Source organism: Stomoxys calcitrans, chromosome 1 (assembly GCF_963082655.1).
Source record: "Stomoxys calcitrans chromosome 1, idStoCalc2.1, whole genome shotgun sequence".
NCBI classification, from domain to species: domain Eukaryota; kingdom Metazoa; phylum Arthropoda; class Insecta; order Diptera; family Muscidae; genus Stomoxys; species Stomoxys calcitrans.
The window spans coordinates 53978724-53998357 of record NC_081552.1 but is presented as its reverse complement, the minus strand read 5'-3'; the positions used below and the strand labels follow the sequence as shown (position 1 = coordinate 53998357).

The 19634-nt window shown below is 36.0% G+C and overlaps 1 protein-coding gene across 4 annotated transcripts in view; it reads left to right on the top strand.

Moving 5' to 3' along the window:
- The window catches only part of LOC106090298 (ecdysone-induced protein 75B, isoforms C/D), a 456620-nt gene that overhangs the window by 38241 nt on the left and 398745 nt on the right, over nucleotides 1-19634 (top strand). For 3 of the 4 annotated variants that reach the window (XM_059361197.1, XM_059361198.1, XM_059361195.1), the window contains exons 3-4: nucleotides 7858-10518; nucleotides 10885-11307. In XM_059361197.1, the coding sequence (XP_059217180.1) occupies nucleotides 9486-10518; nucleotides 10885-11307 (1456 nt within the window). In that variant the 5' untranslated portion in view covers nucleotides 7858-9485. The remainder of the gene's footprint in view (nucleotides 1-7857; nucleotides 10519-10884; nucleotides 11308-19634) is intronic. The other variant, XM_059361199.1, reaches the window with a different exon arrangement.

Here is a 19634-nt window from a genome sequence, read left to right as displayed (position 1 = left end):
CAATGGCACAAATCTGATATCCACATTCAGAGCGAAGTGTCCCTATCCTAAAAAGTTATTAGAGAGTTAAAGAAGGCGCAGCGGTGCGGGCCCGGTAAATGTTAGGGGGAAATTATTTGTAAATTGTACTCTTCTTCGGTTTGAACTGAAATTTCCTATAATACTTCCTTTTCGGAGCATTGTGGCAAACAAAGAAATATTCTAACCCTAACTGCATACTGAGTCACCGAAAAAATGAAAACTTTAAAGATAATAAATGTCGTAGAAATCAGGTCCAAATATGATCCTATCTGAATCATACTCAGCACTGAGTTGAAAGTGCTTAACAATGGGATAATAACAGCGCCAAGAACCATAATCGGGAGATCGGTAAACATTGCAGCCTATATTCAAATACAGTCCAAACTAGACCATACTCGCATATTTTATGGTCAAATTACAGGGGGCCTAAAACGGCTCAATACTTTAAACCCGGAGAGCGGTATACATGGCAACAATGTCCAAGTAAAGTCCAATCTGGACCATATTAGGCACAGATGTCGAAGGGCCTAACATAGCCCACTTTTAGAAATTTCACCGAAATCGCTTAATAATGCGCCTTTTATGGGCCAAAAACCTTAAATCGGCAGATCCAGGGAAAAGTCTTGGGGAGTAGAATGCAAACAAAACCACTAAGGAAAGGCTAAAGTCGGGCGCAGCAGACTATATGATAACCTACACAACCGAGTCTGCCTACAACTTTTAACAAATAAAACCTTTGTCCAAATCTTGTAAGACTTTAATTTTGTAGACTTATTGAAATATGGTATGGAGTTTTTACAATAGAACTCAAATTCTAGCTATCGCAGTTTTAAAGGCATATATCGGCTAAAAAATATATATGGGAGGCACAAATAAATCTAGGACATCGGTAGTCGAGTTAGTAGCGTGTTCGGATTACCAGAGCGGGGTTCGATTCGCACCAGAGGCCTTGGTCTGTCACTACTGTGGTATTACTATGAACTTGTAATTGTCTAAGTGACTCTGTAAAGGACTGCCAATTTTACCTAACCTAACCTACATACTCGTATTAATCTAGACCGATTTTGATGATGATGTATTTATATATCTAACGGAAATTCTATATGCAATTGCGCTGCTGATGCCATATTTCTTATTTTTTAACATTGATTAATGATGCAAATTGGTAATGTTAATACAAATTCGAAAGACGGAACAAAAAACTTGGTTCGAATATTGGCTAGGCGAAGGAATGGTTTAAAGATGTGCCACATAAATTCTCAAAGTCTGGTTAGGAAGATTGATGAATTTAGATATATTTTTGAAGGATCAGGCATTGATATTATATGCCTCTCGCAAACATGGCTTATTCCTTCCATAGCTGACAGTCTCGTCAACTTAAATGGATATACTGTGTTCAGATCTGACAGGGGAAGTCGCGGAGGTTATGTTGCCATTTATATCAGAAGAAACCTGAAGGCTAGAATTCGTTTAAAATCTGAATTCGGGGACCAGATAGAATACGTGTTTGTTGAACTATCTTCAAATCGTGAGAAAGTTTTAATTGGTTGTATCTACCGTCCAAATAATAATACGATTGACAAACACGTAACACTGGTTTATACTGGGACTTTAACTCAAACATACTAATAGATTCAACTCTGACAGATGCTATGTTGACACTTGGCCTATTCGTCACCAATAATACAAACCCCACACATTTCACGCCAACCGTCAATACACTCTTAGATTTGTTCTTTGTCAATGTCATTGTATGATCAGATTTTTGTTCCATGTTTCTCTAAACATGATCTGATTTATCTCGCATACGATTTTGATTTGCGGGCGGACATATCTTATCGTGACTATGGTAATTTGAATTATGAACATTAAGTTGGTATGGTCTACCAGGTGAACTGGGATGACATATTTGCACTTTTAACTGTCGATCAGCAGTCGGCTTTCATGACGGATAACATTTTACGTCTCTATGATGCAACAGTTCCAATACGGATTAAAAGGGCTTCGGCCAAAATAAAGCCATGGTTCAATTCAAGAATCAAGGCGCTTATCGGGGATAGGGACTTGGCCTACAGTAGGTGGAAGCGTTTCAAGTCTCCAGAGTTGAAAGAAGAATTCCGTGAAGCCAGGAGGAAAGTTAACAGTTTTATTAATGCATTTAAAATGGATTATTATTCTTTAAGATATGATTGCGTAGTGGGCTCGAAGAGCAAGTGGAAGGTGATACATGACATCGGAGAGGGTAAACCCTAGTCAACCAAGTCAAGACCTTCGTAAGCATACCCGATATACAAACGGACACTCAATTTTACAATGATGATGATGGGCCGGCTTTCGTTTTTGATGCCCGTAGTCCTTTTGAGTTTAGATGTGTTAGCCATGAGTTGGAAGTTTATGAGAGTTTTGTCCGTGTTAAGTCAAATGCAATTGGCTTGGACGAAGTTGATCCGAGATTTGTACGAATGTTACTTCCATATCTCCTACCGTACTTTACGTACCTGTTTAATTCAATTTTGAGCTCCATTGTGTATCCTATTATTTGAAGGCATGCAAAGATTATCCCCAATCCCAAATCCAACGTTGATTAGCGGCCGATATCAATTCTATGCTTTTCCTCTAAGGTTTTTGAGAAAATTCTTCGTGGATAGATGTCGGTATATCTTCACCAAGAGTCCCTGTTGTCAGAAAGACAGTCCGGCTTCCGTTCTGATCATTGTGGCATTACTGCATTGGTTGAATCGATCAGAAATGACATTGATGAGAACAAAATTGGCTTTCTGGTTCTTTTGGATCACTCCAAAGTTTTCGATCAACGTTTTCAAATCAACGGCAACGAGTCTGATTATGTCGTATCTGAGCGATAGACGGCAGTCTGTATGTTCCCCAAGGCTCGATTATAGGTCCACTTCTCTTTTCATTATATGCGAACGACTTGTCTCGTCAACTAGCACACGGTCAGATTATGATGTATGCTGATGACGTGCAGATTTTTCAAAGCGGCTTTGTGGACAATGTAGACGACTGCATAGTTAACGCGGACCTACATCGCGTTTATGACTGGGCGATTGCAAATGGTTTGTTGTTAAATCCAAGTAAGTCTAAATGTTTGGTTGTTCACAAAAACAAAAATTTCAACATGTGACAGCCGGATATTTACGTTAATGGTCAGAGGATTGATACTGTATCTAGTGCGAAGAATTTTGGCGTGGTTTTTAACAGTTCTTTGAGCCGGTCCGATCATGCGAACATTGCAGCCGGGCAGATTTATGCAAAGCTTCGTGCTTTATGGATCACACACTCTTTCACATCCATAGATATCCGAATTCTTCTGGCGATAACATTCCTAGTTCTAGGTTTGATATATAGTTGTGAACTTGATTGAGTGAATTGTGTTCTTCGAGCCTCCGGAAATTGAATGTAGCTTTTAACAGCATAGTCCGTTATGAGTATGGTTTGAAAATGAGTCAGCATGTTTCACAATATGTAGATTCTCTATTTGGACTTAGTTTCAACAATCTTCTAAATACCAGATCATTAATATTTTTTTGTACATAAGTTTATTGTGGAGAAGAAACCCAGATATGTGTTTGAGAGACTGAGGTTTGCTCAATCTGATAGAGGAAGAAAGTTAATATCTTTTATAAGACGGAGTCTTATGTCTGAACGACAATTTTATATTAGCAACATACGTCTTTGGAATAATCTACCACACGATATTTAATGCATCAGCAACACGATTACATTAAAAAAAACGACTTATTCAATTTTTCTCATAGTTAACTGATATTTCATTTCTTTAAATTTTGCTTTAAAATTTTTTTTTTAAATTATAAATTTATTTGTGCTTTTTGTTAAATTCCCAATTACATACGGCTGTCTTTTTTTTAACACTTTTTATTTGTAAACACTGTTTTGTTCCACTTTTTATTTATTGTAATCTAGTTTATTTATTGAGAACCTACTTGAGACGGATGTATTATATAACAAAAAATCTACTCTCTAATTATAAGATTATTATCTTGTTGTGTAAATTGGGACGCCAGATAAAACACCTCATGCTAATATTTGTAAAGATCGAACCAGAATTGTGGCTTCCACAGCCGTGCAAGGCCATATCGTATGAAAGATATATCTAAATCGAATCCGATTTTAATGATAGCTTCCACACGTTTTTAGGCGCCAAACAAAAAACCTCATGCAAAATTTAGTAAAGACCGGACAAAAGTTTTAGCTTCTGCAGCCTTAAAATATCATATCGGATAAATGATATATAAGGGAGCTATACCTAAATCTGATCCGATTTTGATGAAATTTTGCACACAGAATGGTATGTCAAATAGAATACCTCATTTAAAGTTCGGACTTAAATTGTAACTTCCACAGCGTTAATAGGCCATATCGGATGAAAGATATATATGGGAGCTATATCTTAATCTGACCCGATTTTCATGAAATTTTTCGTATGTATTAAGACGTCAAATAAAACACCTTATGCTAAATTTTGTATAGATCTGACCAAAAGTGTGGATACTAAGGACTTAAAAACCCACATCGGATGAAAGATATTTATGGGAGCTATATCTAAATCTGAACCGATATTTATGAAATTCTGCACACACATTGGAAGCCCTTCGTGCCAAATTTTGCAAAGATTGAATCAAAATTGTGCTTTTCTCCGTCTTAGCGTTGCAAACTAATGCACAAAGTACCTGTACCACAGGGATGGTGTAGATTATAATTAATTGCGAACCCACCACCGTGGATTCTGCTTAAAATGTATCCAAAATAAAATAAAAGCTTCTAAGAACCGAACAAGGATGATCGAGAGACCGGTTTGCATGGGAGCTATATCAGGTTTAGACTGATTTGGAACACAGCATGCAAAATTTTAGCGTTTTATTTTTTGCAGTACCACCAAAGAGTTAGCACAGCACTCTTACGGTAGTTTTGCTTATTACCCTACCGGTAGTTGCGCTAACTGTCATACGCCAGTTCTACTAATCCCTTAACAGTAGTTGCGCTAACTATCCTGCCGGCAGTTAGTACTACATATGAAATCTTCATATACCACGGATTCCCCGCCCGGCCAATTTTTGTTTGTTATTTTTTCTTTAAACTTATTTAAGAAAATTCGGCTTAAAGAAATATGTATTTCTTATTAAACATTTTGTAAAAAAAGGTTTCTACACCTTTTTTAATTTTAATTTAATTGAGAAACTTGTTGTACAGTACAGTAATGCTTATTGCCCTGTATCATCACTAAAAAAAAATGATGTCCATAGGCTAGAGGATGCGTGAAAGACTACCAAACATGACATCATGAGTTCAAAAATCTCCCCTCGACCCGATGGAGAGCAGCAACAGCAGCAAATATCAAATGAGCCCAGCGCAAGCGGGACGACGCACGCTTAGGGCAATTTTTATTTTTGGTAGCATAACATAAACTAGACAATAACCAACGTTGGTTGTCACAACAGCAAGTTGTGGCCGGCAAAAAAAATTGGTTTAGTCAACAAATCTGTTTTCTGGGTGTGGAAGCTACATCATGTTATAGACCTATTTGAACCAGTGGTTAGTACTCATAACAGAACACTACGTGAAAAATTTCAGCCAAATCGGACGAAAATTGGGGCTTGTAAGGGCTCAAGAAGTCAAATCGGGAGATCGGTTAATGTGGGAGCTAAATCTAAATCTGAACCAATATGGCCCATTTGCAATCTTCAACGACCTATATAAGGTATTTCAAGCGGCTAGCTTTACGCGTTCGAGCGCTATCGTGATTTTGACAGACGGACAAACGGACGGTCAAACATACTAGATCGACTAAGAACGTCGAGACGATCAAGAATATATATACTTTATGGGGCCTTAGACGAATATTTCGTAGTGCTACAAACGGAATGACTAGATTAGTATACGCTCATCCTATGGTGGTGGGTATAGTGACAAAATTTTTAATCATATTTGTATTAAAAAACAGTTCAGATTCAATTGAAAAAATTATTGAATCAATAAATTTTTTAATTGAAAATTTCCTAAATATCAATCACGATCGTAATTAACAGAAAAAGCGCGGATTCAATCAAAACAAGTAAAAAGGCGTTAAGTTCGGCCGGGCCGAACATTGGATACCCACCACCTCGGATATATATGTGAACCACCTTTCATCAAAATTCGGTGAAAATTGCATACCTTATGTCCCATAGCAGCTATATCAATATATGTTCCGATTTAGAACAACTACTAACAAGTAAAAGTTATTATTCAATTGTATATAACAAAATATTGGTCTTTTTAGAAGTTATATCTAAAAATAAACCGAATTGCAGAAATATGTGGAGGGGCTTAACATAACTCTTTGTTCCAAATTTCGGCAACATCGGACAATAAATGCATTTTTATGGCTCCAAAACCTAAAACCGAGAGATCGATCTGTATGGCAGTTATATCCAAATCTGGACCGATCTAAGCCAAATTGACGAAGAATGTTGAAGGGCCTAACACAACTCACTGCCCCAAATTTCCGCAAAATCGGATAATAAATGTGGCTTTTATGGGCCTAAGACCCTAAATTGGAGAATAGGTCTATATGGCAGCTATATCCAAATCTGAACCGATCTGAGCCATATTGACGGAGGATGTCGAAGGGTCTAAGACAACTCACTGCCCCAAATTTCAGCAAAATCGGTTAATAAATGTGGCTTTTATGGGCCTAAGACCCTAAATCGGAGGATAGGTCTATATGGAACCTATATCCAATTCTGAACCGATCTGAGCCATATTGACGGAAAATGTCGAAGGGTCTAAGACAACTTACTGTCCCAATTTTTAGCAAAATCGGATAATTAATGTGGCTTTTATGGGCCTAAGACCCTATATTGGAGGATCGGTCTATATAACAGCTATATCCAAATCTGAATCGATCTGGGCCAAATTGACGAAGGATGTTCAAGGGCCTTACATAACTCACTGTCCCAAATTTCAGCAAAATCGGATAATAAAAGTGGCTTTTATGGGCCTAAGACCCTAAATTGGAGGATCGGTCTATATGGCAGCTATATCCAAATTTGGACCGATCTGAGCCATATTGAAGAAAGATGTCGAAGGGTCTAAGACAACTCACTGTCCCAAATTTCAGCAAAATCGGATAATAAATGTGGCTTTTATGGGCCTAAGACCCTAAATTGGAGGATCGGTCTATTTGGCAGCTATATCCAAATCTGAACCGATCTGAGTCATATTGACGAAAGATGTCGAAAAGTCTAAGACAATTCACTGTCTTAAATTTCAGCAAAATCGGACAATAAATGTGGCATTTATTGTCCTGAGACCCTAAATCGGCGGATCGGTCTATATGGGGGCTATATCAAGATATAGTCCGATATAGCCCATCTTCGAACTTAACCTGTTTATGGACAAAAAAAGAATCTGTGCAAGGTTTCAGCTCAATATCTCTATTTTTGAAGACTGTAGCGTGATTTCAACAGACAGACGGACGGACATGCCTAGATCGTCTTAGATTTTTACGCTGATCCGGAATATATATACTTTATAGGGTCGGAAATGGATATTTCGATGTGTTGCAAACGGAATGACAAAATGAATATACCCCTATCCGTCGGTGGTGGGTATAAAAATGATTGGCTTAATTATTTTTTGTATTGAAAACATTTCCAATTTCAGTTAAATTTTTAATAAAAAAAGTTTCATGAAATTTTTTTGTGCATATATATGAAGTAGTTTTAATAGCTCTCCTTTGAATACTTCAAACTTTTACCTTCTTCCAACTTCTGTATTTCTTAGCTCAATTGTTTTTACTTTTTTCTCTCTTTGCAGTTTTATACAACGTACATCATAAAGAACACAACTAAATTAATCAAACATAATTTCGTCATAATTTATCGAATTAAAAAAAAAAAAAAAACGTTAAGACAAACTATATCACCTAAAGCTGAAGCCCCTTCAAATAAAAACAACAGTAACATCATCCTCATCATCAACTACCACAAAAAGTATTATTATTAGTATATGTGTATATGTAACTAATCTACCAATATCACCACAGCTCCTGGGGGATTTTCACAAAAGCCATTGTTCAACATCTAGTGACCGTTGTTTGTCATGCTAATAAAACGATAAATCGAACAAAACTAATTCCCCATACATAGACAAAGTCGAAGTTATCGCTCTCAATCTCTCTCCCCTTGGCTCCAAACCGAATGACACACACACACACACACATATACATAGTACCACAAAAATAGATATATAATAAAAGGATATATAGACAATAGTAAGGCATTATATACTCAACTCAGTAGATGCTTCGGATAATACTTCAGGCAACAGAAGCAGGTTTTTTAGGACAACGTGACAACAGCAACAGAAATCAGAGGATATAACATAACATAAAATCAACATATACCTACATACTTTATATACAAAATTATAACAAACCAACAAATATATATATATATTGATAAGGATAAGGCATAAGGATAAAAAGGACCTCTCAGTTTGTATGGCTAACTCTCCTACTTGGGCAAATGATCGACAACAGGAAACCCATACTCAAATGGTGGTTGTTACTACAGAGATCCTCAAAGAATCAGGTCTCTCTTGGTCTTAATTAACCTTCTGGATCAAAGGATAAATTCCCTCCTTCTGTGGATAGTTTTTTTTTTTTTTTTTTTTGTAATATTAAGGCAGTTTAAGGATATGCAACTTTGAAGGCTGATAAAATATTTTGAATAAAATTTGAAATACAAATCTAAGAAAATCTTAAAGTTTTAAAGGCAAATGCAAACCCCTTGAAGAACAAGTACGAGAGGGAGTGAGTGTGTCATAGAGAGAACACAGTAGAGGGCAAGCAGCTGGCAATGGAAATTCAAAATACCAAACTTTAATGAATATAATTATTATATATAAAGCTTTATATATACAAACAAACATACATCACCAGAAAACCAGAAGCAGATTTAATCAAGCGGTAGTTAAAAAACTCCCAGAGAAGAGACTGATTTTTTTATAAGGCTAAGTTTAGGAGAAACCACTCAACCAATCAACCAACCAACAAATTTGTAGCTTTTAAGCAGCTTAATGAAACATCAAAAGAAGTTTTCAAGATTTCAATACCAAACCACAAACTAAGAAAGAGGGAGCTAGTTGCAACAGAAAATCGAATCATTGGAGTTCCAGTTACCATCCATTATTCAAACAAGTTTCGTTAAAAATTTACACTCACACCCAAAAAAAGGACAACAAGATATATAAAAAACAAACAACAACAAAATAAGTGATTTGGATTTAATCCACTAACAAAAAACAAAAAGTTACAAAATAGTTTTGGATCTTATATACAAACACATCGTACATACATTACATACCTAAAAAGCTTTTTCTAAAAAAGAGAAACTCTTAAGCCTCAGAAGAAAACAGAAAAAAAAAAACAAAACAACTACAAAATGTTAAAAAAATTGAGATGCCTAGAAGCGGCGGCCAATTTGGCCAGAGAGGCCAATGGCATTGGCGGCAGCCAGGCCAGCAATACCGCCAGCACCACCACCAATGTCAAAATAATCAAAACCGAGCCTTTGGACTTTGAAATGTTACATCTCGAAGAGAAGGATCTAAGGGAAAGGCAATTGACCAGGGATAGGGACTCAAATGGCCCCTCCTCACATCTATCCTCAGCTGCCACTCAACCACCAGCGTCAGCGCCAGCACCGCAGCGTTATCAACATGTTCAAGTACAAACTGTACCTCCCCGCCAGGGGATCACCAATAATGGCAACTCGCAGAAGGTTATATTGACACCAAGAGTGGAATATGTCCAAATACCTGTGAACAGCGCCAACTCAGAAAGAAATGCAGCCACAGTGGGGGCACAACAACAAATCATTATTACCCGCACCCTGCCCTCGGCCACAACAGTCTCTTCCAGTGGTGGTTCAGGCTTAAGTCAGTCCTCATCGTCTTCACAGACCACTTCACATCCCCATATATCACGGCGCCACTCAGCCAGTCCTTCGCAATATCATCGGGTCTCATTGGCTGTTGCCCATAGCCAAAATAGCCATTCTGCGCCTTCATCACCACCGCCTTTACATCACCAGCAACAATCATCGAGTTCAGGTTCCAGTGCGGCAGCATCACAACAGCATCAGCAACATTCATCTCAGCAGCCACAACAGCATGTGCGTGTCATACGTGATGGTCGCCTCTACGAGGAGACCATTGCTTTAAGAAGGCAATCGGTTTCACCGCCGCCGCTACAACATTATTCGCGTTCCGCGCCGGTTTCACCAGCCAACGGCGGGGCTGTCGGTCTAGTGAGACGCTATACGCCACAATCGCCACCGCCCCCAAACATACCGCCGCCGCCCTCATCCTCACAAACAGCGGCAGCTTCATCAACCTCAAGCTGTTCAGCAACTGCCTCTGCAGCCTCTTCTTCATCATCGTCGTCTTCAGGGAATGCAGGCAATACTGCAACAGGTCAGAAATATATCATAACCAATACACCATCAAGCCGAAAATACGTTGTCAATCTCATAACCAATCAGCAACACCAACATCTTCTTCATCATCAACAACAACATCAGCAGCAACAACAACAGACATCACATGTGGCCTATGCCAATAATCAACAGCAACATCACATTATCTCATCCTCACCAGTTACACAGAATCATCACAATGCGGCAGCATCACTTCATGCTCAGCAGCATAACACAAACTATCATCATCATCATCACCATCATCATCAGCAGCATCATCCATCACCTTCCTCATCATCATCATCATCATCATCAATGAATTCTTCTAATTCTTCGGCAACTCACATATTTCGTACTCCTGTAGTTTCCAGCAGTAGCGGTCACCATTTATCAAATTCTACGTCTTCTTCTTCCTCCTCTTCTTCCTCCAACAACAACACCTGTTCATCGTCACCATTGAATAACAACAACAACAACAACAACAACACTGCCATGCGTCCACCACCACCACCTCCTCCACCTAAAATTAAACATACCTCCACCTCAGCCATGGGTCTAGGTGCTTCCTCCCATCACAGTGTCGTAATGAGCGGACCAAATGGTAACTGTGGCATGGCGGTATCGATGGGTTCAAATACTGCATCAGGTACTTGCGCGCCTTCGTCGTCATCAGCATCAGCATCATCCTCATCTTTATCTTCCTCACAATCCTCATCATCAACGTCAGCGTCATCAATGAGTCTTAATGGAAATTGTGAAGAACCTTCGAGCTCAATACCAGATTTAGGTGAGTACAAAACAAAAAAAAAAAAAACAAATTTTAAAACCGAACCATACATTAATTGACCAATGAGGGATTAGAAAATAGGATGAAAATGTTATGCAAATGGCATAAATAGTTTATCCACATTATTCAAATGGTGTAAGAAGTTTATCCACATTATCAAAGCGGCTTAAATAGTTATCCAAAACGCATAAATAGTTTAGAAACGTTATCCAAGTTGTCCACAGTACACAAATGACATAAAAAGTTTTCCCACTTTATACAAATGGTATAAAAAAATTATCCACATTATCCAAATGGTATAAATAGTTATCAAAATGGAATAGAAAGATTATCCACGTTATCCAAATAGCATAAATAGTTTATCCACGTAATCTAAATGTTATAAATACTTTTTTCATGCTTATCTAAAGACATAGATAGTTTATCCAAGTTATCTTAGTGACAGAAATAGCTTATTAACATGAATATTTAATCCGTATTACCGAAATAAAATAGATGGTTTATCCGCATTATAAAAATAGCATAACTAACATAACTTATCCACGTTATTCAAGTTATACACGGTACACAAATGACATACATAGTTTTCCAGCCTCATTCATGATATCCAAATGGAATAAAAAGCTAATTCACGTTTTCCAATTAGCATAAATGGTTTATCTACGTTATGTCATATCTTAAATAGCTTATCTAATGACATTAGCAGTTAATCCAACTTATTTAAATGACATTAATTGCTCATTAACTCTTATCCGCATTATTTAAATGGCATAAATAGTTTATCCACGTTATCCAAATGGCTTAAATCGTGGAATGGAATAAACAGCTTAACAACGTTATCCAAATGGCATAAATAGTATATTCAAGGTTTCCAAATGTCATAGATAATTTATCCATGTTTATCTAATGGCATAAGTAGTTTGTCTCCAAGATTTATAAATGGCATAAAATCGAAATAGGATAAATGATTTATCCGCATTATCCAAATGGTAAAAATATTTTATCCATGTTATCCAAATGGTATTTATAGTCAATCCATGTTATCCAAATTGAAAAGCCAGTTTATCCACATTATCAAAATGGGTTTAATAGTTTTACCATGTTATCCAAATAGCATAAATAGTGTATCCATGTTATGCAAGGGTTTCATGTGTTTTATCCACCTTATCCAAATGCCGTTAGTAGTTGTCCACGTTACACAAATGATATATATACTAGTACATAGTTTTCCCACGTTACGCAAATCACATAACTAGCTTACTCACGTTATCCAAACAGCAGAAATAGTTTTATCACGTAATCCAAATGTCATTAATAATATATACATGCTTATTCAATGATAAAAATAGTTTATCCAAGTTAACTAAATGCCATAAATAGTTTACAAACTTTACCCAAATGACATAAATAGTTTTTCCGTATTATCCAAATGGTATAGATAGTTTATCCATGTTACCCAAATGGCATTAATAGTTTATTCACGTTATTCAAATGTCATTAATAGATTATCCATGTTATCCGAATGCAAAAACCATGTATACGGGTAATCATCAAAATGGCATAAACAGTTTATTCACGTTTTCCAAATGGCATGAATAGCTTATCCATGTTACCCAAATAGCAGAAGTAGTTTATCAGCGTTATCCAGGAAGCAAAAATTGTTTTTCCACATTATTCAAATAGCATCAATAGTTAGCCATGCTAATCAAATGCAGTTTTTAGCTTATCCATGTTAGCCAAATGACAAACAAAGTTTATCTGCGTTATCCAAATATCTTCAATAGCTTATTTTAATAGTGCTATCCAAATGGGATAAATAGTTTATCCACGTTGTCCAAATGTCATACAAAGTTTATCCACGTTATTCCATAATAATAAATAGTTCATATACGCTTACCAGAGATATAAATAGTTTATCCGCAGTATACATGGCATAAAAAGTTTTCCAAGTTATGGAAATGGCATAAGCAGTCTAATCACGTTATACAAGTGGTGTAAATAGTTTGTCCATGCTATACAAATGTTGTAGATGTTTTAATCACATTATCCAAATGTTGTACATATTTAAATCACATTATTTAAATGGATAAAGTGTTGAGCCATGTTATCTAAATGTTGTAGATATATTAATCACATTATTCAAAGGATTTCTAGTTAAGCCATGTTATCTCAATGTTTCCGACGCATGATTTATCCATGTCCTTCATGGTTTATTCTTGTTGAAATGGCAAAATTGGGTTATCCGCATGATTAGTTTATCAACATTATCCAAATCCACATTATCAAAATGTCACAAACAGTTTATCCAAGTCATTTAATAGTTTACCCACCTTTTTTCAATTTCTGGTTTATCAACGTTATCCAAGTGATGTATATACTTTATCCACATTATTTGAAAGGCATAAATTGTTTATCCTTGAGATCTAAATGCTCTATATACTTTATCCATTTTATCCAATTTGTGTTAGATAGATGCTGTGGATAGATTATGCGAGTTGTCCAAAGAGTGTAAATTGTTTACTCAAGTTTTCCGAATGGAGTATATAATTTATCCAAGCTGCTCCAATTGTATAAACGTCATCCAAATGATGGAGATAGTTTATCCACGTCATTAAAATTGTGAAACGCAAAAGCCTTAAAACGCTCTTTCAGTCAGTTTTGCCCTTGAGAAAGTGAAAATATTTTGTGAAAAAATTGATAAATTTTCAGTTGTTCAGTCGCTCATAGCAATTTATCAATATTTTCCAGAAAAATTTACCCTTTTAATCTGATTCCAAGCAAATTGTATAGATATGAAAATGTGATATGAATTTATTTTTGTGAAACTTCATTTTAAAAGATTGGAGCACACTTGGAAAAAGATATATTTTGTTCGATTCAACTTTTATACTTGGAATTCTTGGCCAATTTTTAGTGAAAAATCATTATCTCACTTTCCTTTGCTCGCATTGGGCACAATTTGAATAGCCAACCCAATTAAAATAAAATTCCTACCTTGAAAGTTTTACAGTTTCCCAGCAATTGCAAAGAAATTCTAAAGCCCCTTATATTTCATTTCATAGACACAAACAATGACTCTAGCCATATCTACTTATCAATGTAACGAACGACCTGTACTACTGCAACAATTAGATATTGTAGCGAGAAATGTAACAAAAAAAAAACATGAAATCCATATTCTACTTGCAAATATATCTACAACATTATAGTGGAACATGTTGGCCCTGAATAAATATTGTGTACACAATGATAAATATGGGTATGTCTTGTAAGATGTATTGCATACATATATAAAAAAAAAAAACGGATATGTATATAAGCCAGAGATACACTTGCCAACATAACTGTCTCCTATCTACCAACGGGGCTAGCCAGATAGACAGACACATTGCCCGTTGACAGGGTGGCACTGAGCAAATATTGAATCATTGCTGTAAGACATGCGGAGGCTGTCTATAATCGATGTAGGGAAAATCAGTGAAGGCGAAAAGTACTAATAAAGAGAAAACCAATAAATTAAATATAAATGCAATGGAAAATAGGGATGCTCACTTTGGACGCCGAATCATAAATCGTATATATATATATATATATATATATATATACACATAGCCCATAGAGTCTGCGTTCATCTGACAAACTATTATGATTGGTTAAAGAACACAAAATAAAATTATAAATCAAATCAACTATTTTACATATATTTTTTCTTCATATTCCTAACATTAGAAAACAAAAACAAAATTCTAAGTTTGGTTAAGCACTTTCACTCTAGAGCGATTTAAATATGATAACAATTAAATATAAACACCACAAAGTCTGCGTTCAGTAATTGAAAATAAACAAAAGAGTTATTTAAACACAAAATAAAAACATATTAACACATTTCTAATATTTGGTAGGATAGCCACATTGTTTTTTTAGACTGCACTTAGTCTATTTGGCATGGAGTTTACCAACTTCTCTGTTTCCTCAGATGTTATTTTCGCCCATTTTGCCTGCATGACACTTCGTAACATCTCCTTGCTGGTTATAACGTGCTGACGAATTTTTTTTCTCCAATAGATCCCAAAGATGCTCAATGGGGTTGAGATCTGGTGATTGGGGCGGTGTTTTAAGCTGCTTTGGAGAGTTATATAGATGCCAAAGCCTAACAACCTCCGATGTATGCTTTGGATCGTTATCTTGTTGGAACCAAAATGTCGTTGCTAACCCTAGTTTGGGAGCACTTGGTTTCAAAAATTTTTTTTTTTTTTCAAAATATTGAGATAACCCCATTTATCCATTTTGGACTCAATAAATTCTAATTGACCCACTACACTAGCAGCCATACACTCCCGCACCATAACTCCACCACCACCGTGCTTCACCGTTCCAACTAAATTTTGTTTTTCCAGCTCAGTCCCGGACTTGCGCCACACTATTTGTCGACCTTTAATGCCAAAAATACAGAATTTGCTCTCGTCGGAGAAACTAATTTGTTTCCAGAATTCAGGAGGCTTATTGATGAAATTATTAGCGAATGCAATCCGCTTTTATCTGTTTATGACTGAAATATACGGCTTTCTTCGAGCAACTCTTCCATGAAATCCAGCTCTATGCAATATTTTTCTTGCAGTTTCGGCACAGATGCTTTTTTTTAACATTGTTTTAATATTTTCAACAATGTTGGTTGATGTAATACGAGGGTTGTTGCTTGCCATATTAATCATTTTGCGCTCTTCTCTAACGGATAATTTTTTTTTTTGGACGCCCAGGCCGAGGCTTTGAAATTATAATGCCGGTTTCTTTGTAATTATTAATTACGCGCTGGACAGAAGAATACGATCTTCCAACTGTTCCACCAATATTTCTAAAGCTTTGTCCTTCTTTCCACAATTTAATAATTATTTTTCTTTCAGATATGCATATTTCCTTTCCTTTAGTTTCCATTTTCCAAATTTATAAATTTTTTAAAAAAACATGTGTAACTATTACTTTTGGTATGTCTTCCAACATCGCTTTCAAGTATGGTTTAAATCAGGCCATATCCTGATGTAGCTGCCATAAAAACCGATCTCCTGATTTGATTTATTGAGTCCTAGACGGCGTAATTCTTATCCAATTTGGCTGAAATTTTGCATACAGCGGTCAAAAAAAGTATTCATCATTAGCAAAATTGATAATAAATTCACTTATTTTGGGTAATTGAAGAAAATTTAAAGTAAACAAATAATGCAGTTTTATGCAATAGTTTATTTTTCGTAATAGGTTTTAAAATAAATTCAAAAAATAAATTTAATTAGCGCAAAAAATGCAATTTTATATAATAACACCAAAAACAGAACAAAAAAAGTATTCATCATTGATGTGCTATCATCAAAGTCAAATTCAAATATTATTTGGGAATCCCCCTTTTCTGTTTTATTTAGTAAAGGAGGCTTTGCCCTTGACAGCATATATTTAATTTCATTGAAAATATAGTTTTTGTCAAAATGGGTCGTAAGCAAAACGAGGTTTCTGATGAGGTAAAAGTTTTGATAATAAAACACCACAGGAATGGTTTAACTCAAAAAACTATCAGTGAAATATTAAATAGACCACGATCTACTATACAATCCATCATCAGAAAGTGGACAGAAACGAAAACTGTTGACAATAAACCAAGATCTGGTCGACCAAAAGCACTTTCAGTTGGAGATGTGCGTTGGCTAGTGCGGCAAGTTCAGAAAACTCCGAAGACAAATGCGACCATTCTTCGTAAAAACACTATGGAATATTTAGGGAAGGAAGTTACTACACAAACAATTCGAAATACACTCAAAAGGCATAGTTACAGAGGAAGAACTGCACGTAAGAAGCCCTTTATAAATAAAATAAACCGAGTGAAAAGGCTAAACTTCGCAAAAATGTATGTAAAACAGCCCGAATCATTTTGGAAAACAGTCATTTTTGCAGACGAGAGCAAGTTTAATCTTTTTGGGTGCGATGGAAAGGTCATAGTGTACAGAAAACCAAATACAGAGCTTGAAGAACGAAACACAGTTGCTACTGTAAAACATGGTGGAGGTGGTTTAATGGTTTGGGGGTGTATGGTGGCTTCAGGAGCGGGAAATCTTGAAATTATTAATGGAGTAATGGATCATAAGTATTACATTGACATTTTAAAGAGGAATTTAAAAGATAATGCTGTAAAACTTGGGCTTGGTAATAACTTTCAATATTATCAAGATAATGACCCCAAACATTCTGCTTTAAATACCAAGATGTGGATGCTGTATAACTGCCCCAAAGTCATTAAAACTCCTCCTCAAAGTCCCGACTTGAACCCAATTGAACATCTTTGGGAACATCTCGAACGCAAATTGAGAACGCGCAATTTTTCGAGCAAGAGTCAAATGCAACAGGTGATAATGGAGGAATGGACTAATATAGACCAAAATATAACCGCTAAATTAGTCCAATCGATGTCAAACCGTTTAAAAGAAGTTATAAGACGCGGTGGTCGAATAACAAAGTATTAATTTTTTTAAATTATGTTATTTATTTTTTTGTTTTTTTGCAATGATGAATACTTTTTTTTTGTTTAATTTTTTGTGTTCAGCTGTAAAATGGCCCTTTTTGTTCCAATAAATACTATTTTTTTCTTTAAAAACAATGAAATTGTGTACATATATATCACACAAGCACTACTGCATCATTAGTTTAATATGTTTTTATTCCAATTGTCTTTTGTAGACTTATTAAAAAAAAAACATTGAATGATGAATACTTTTTTTGACCGCTGTATGTCGTTTTGGTATGACTTCCAAAAACTATTCCTAGTATGTTCTAAATCGATTCATAACCCAATTTGACTTCCTGAGCTTCTCGAGAGCGCAATTATTATTCAATTTGCCTGAAATGTTTCTATTACTAGTACTGCCCATATCGGTCAATAACTTCATAAAGCTCATATATATTGGAAAAAGTAATTCGAAGAACTTGACAAATGGGATCCATGGTGGAGGGTATATAAGATTAGGTGCGGCCGAACTTAGCACGCTTTTACTTGTTATATATTTAAATGGTTCGACTTTAATTTTGGTACAAAAAAAAAAAAATTATAGAGTTTTTCAAGTTTTTCTTCACTTATAATAAAAGAACAATTGAGCAAGCTAAAAAGAACTCTGGCAACAATTTAAACTACCAATGTTTAAATATCTGTTATTTCATTCAAGTTATCATTCAATACATAAAATTTTTGTGTGTTCTCAATAAGTATTGTTATATCACTTTGGGCGCCAATCGTTATGTGGTATACACCGTGTTTCATACTACCCCCTTGCTTATGGTTTGACATTGGATGTCTTGTCATTTCTCGATGTATTAACTCAATTTGTTGCCATATTTAGATTGGATGTTGAGCTCCAATAATATTTTCTTGCGCCATTTTGTTTAGCCTCGTTTCTTATATTGCGCCAACTTTTTGGACCAACCTCGTACCATAGACCCACTCTAACAACTAGGAAATGAAATACCTTGCATATTACAAATGAAAGAGAAAACGCAGTTGTAATAATTACATTGAATTGCCCAGACTTGTTGTTTTACATATACAGGTACTTTTTTCTAATTGCATAGGAAAAATTAAGGTCAGTAGAGAGAAAAAGCACACACATACAACTGTCTATAGCGGCAAAAAACGCAATTACTAGTTCTAACAAATCGCTAAGCGCAGGGGGGGGGGGGGGGGGGGGGGACTAAAGTAAAGGGTGTTTACTTAGTCACATTACTGAGCAAATGTAACGGATGTGCAAAACACGTTGTTTGTTTGCAATGATTCTCACTGAAGATCACATTTCCTAGTTGTCATCTGGGAAAGCGTATATTTGATTCATACTATAAACGATCCCAGACATTGATATTATTATTTTTATACCCTCCACCATAAGATGGGGGGTATACTAATTTCGTCATTCTGTTTGTAACTACTCGAAATATTCGTCTGAGACCCCATAAAGTATATATATTCTTGATCGTCGTGACATTTTATGTCGATCTAGCCATGTCCGTCCGTCTGTCCGTCCGTCCGTCCGTCCGTCCGTCCGTCCGTCCGTCTGTCTGTCGAAAGCACGCTAACTTCCGAAGGAGTAAAGCTAGCCGCTTGAAATTTTGCACAAATACTTCTTATTAGTGTAGGTCGGTTGGTATTGTAAATGGGCCATATCGGTCCATGTTTTGATATAGCTGCCATATAAACCGATCTTGGGTCTTGACTTCTTGAGCCTCTAGAGTGCGCAATTCTTATCCGATTGGAATGAAATTTTGCACGACGTGTTTTCCTATGATATCCAATAACTGTGCCA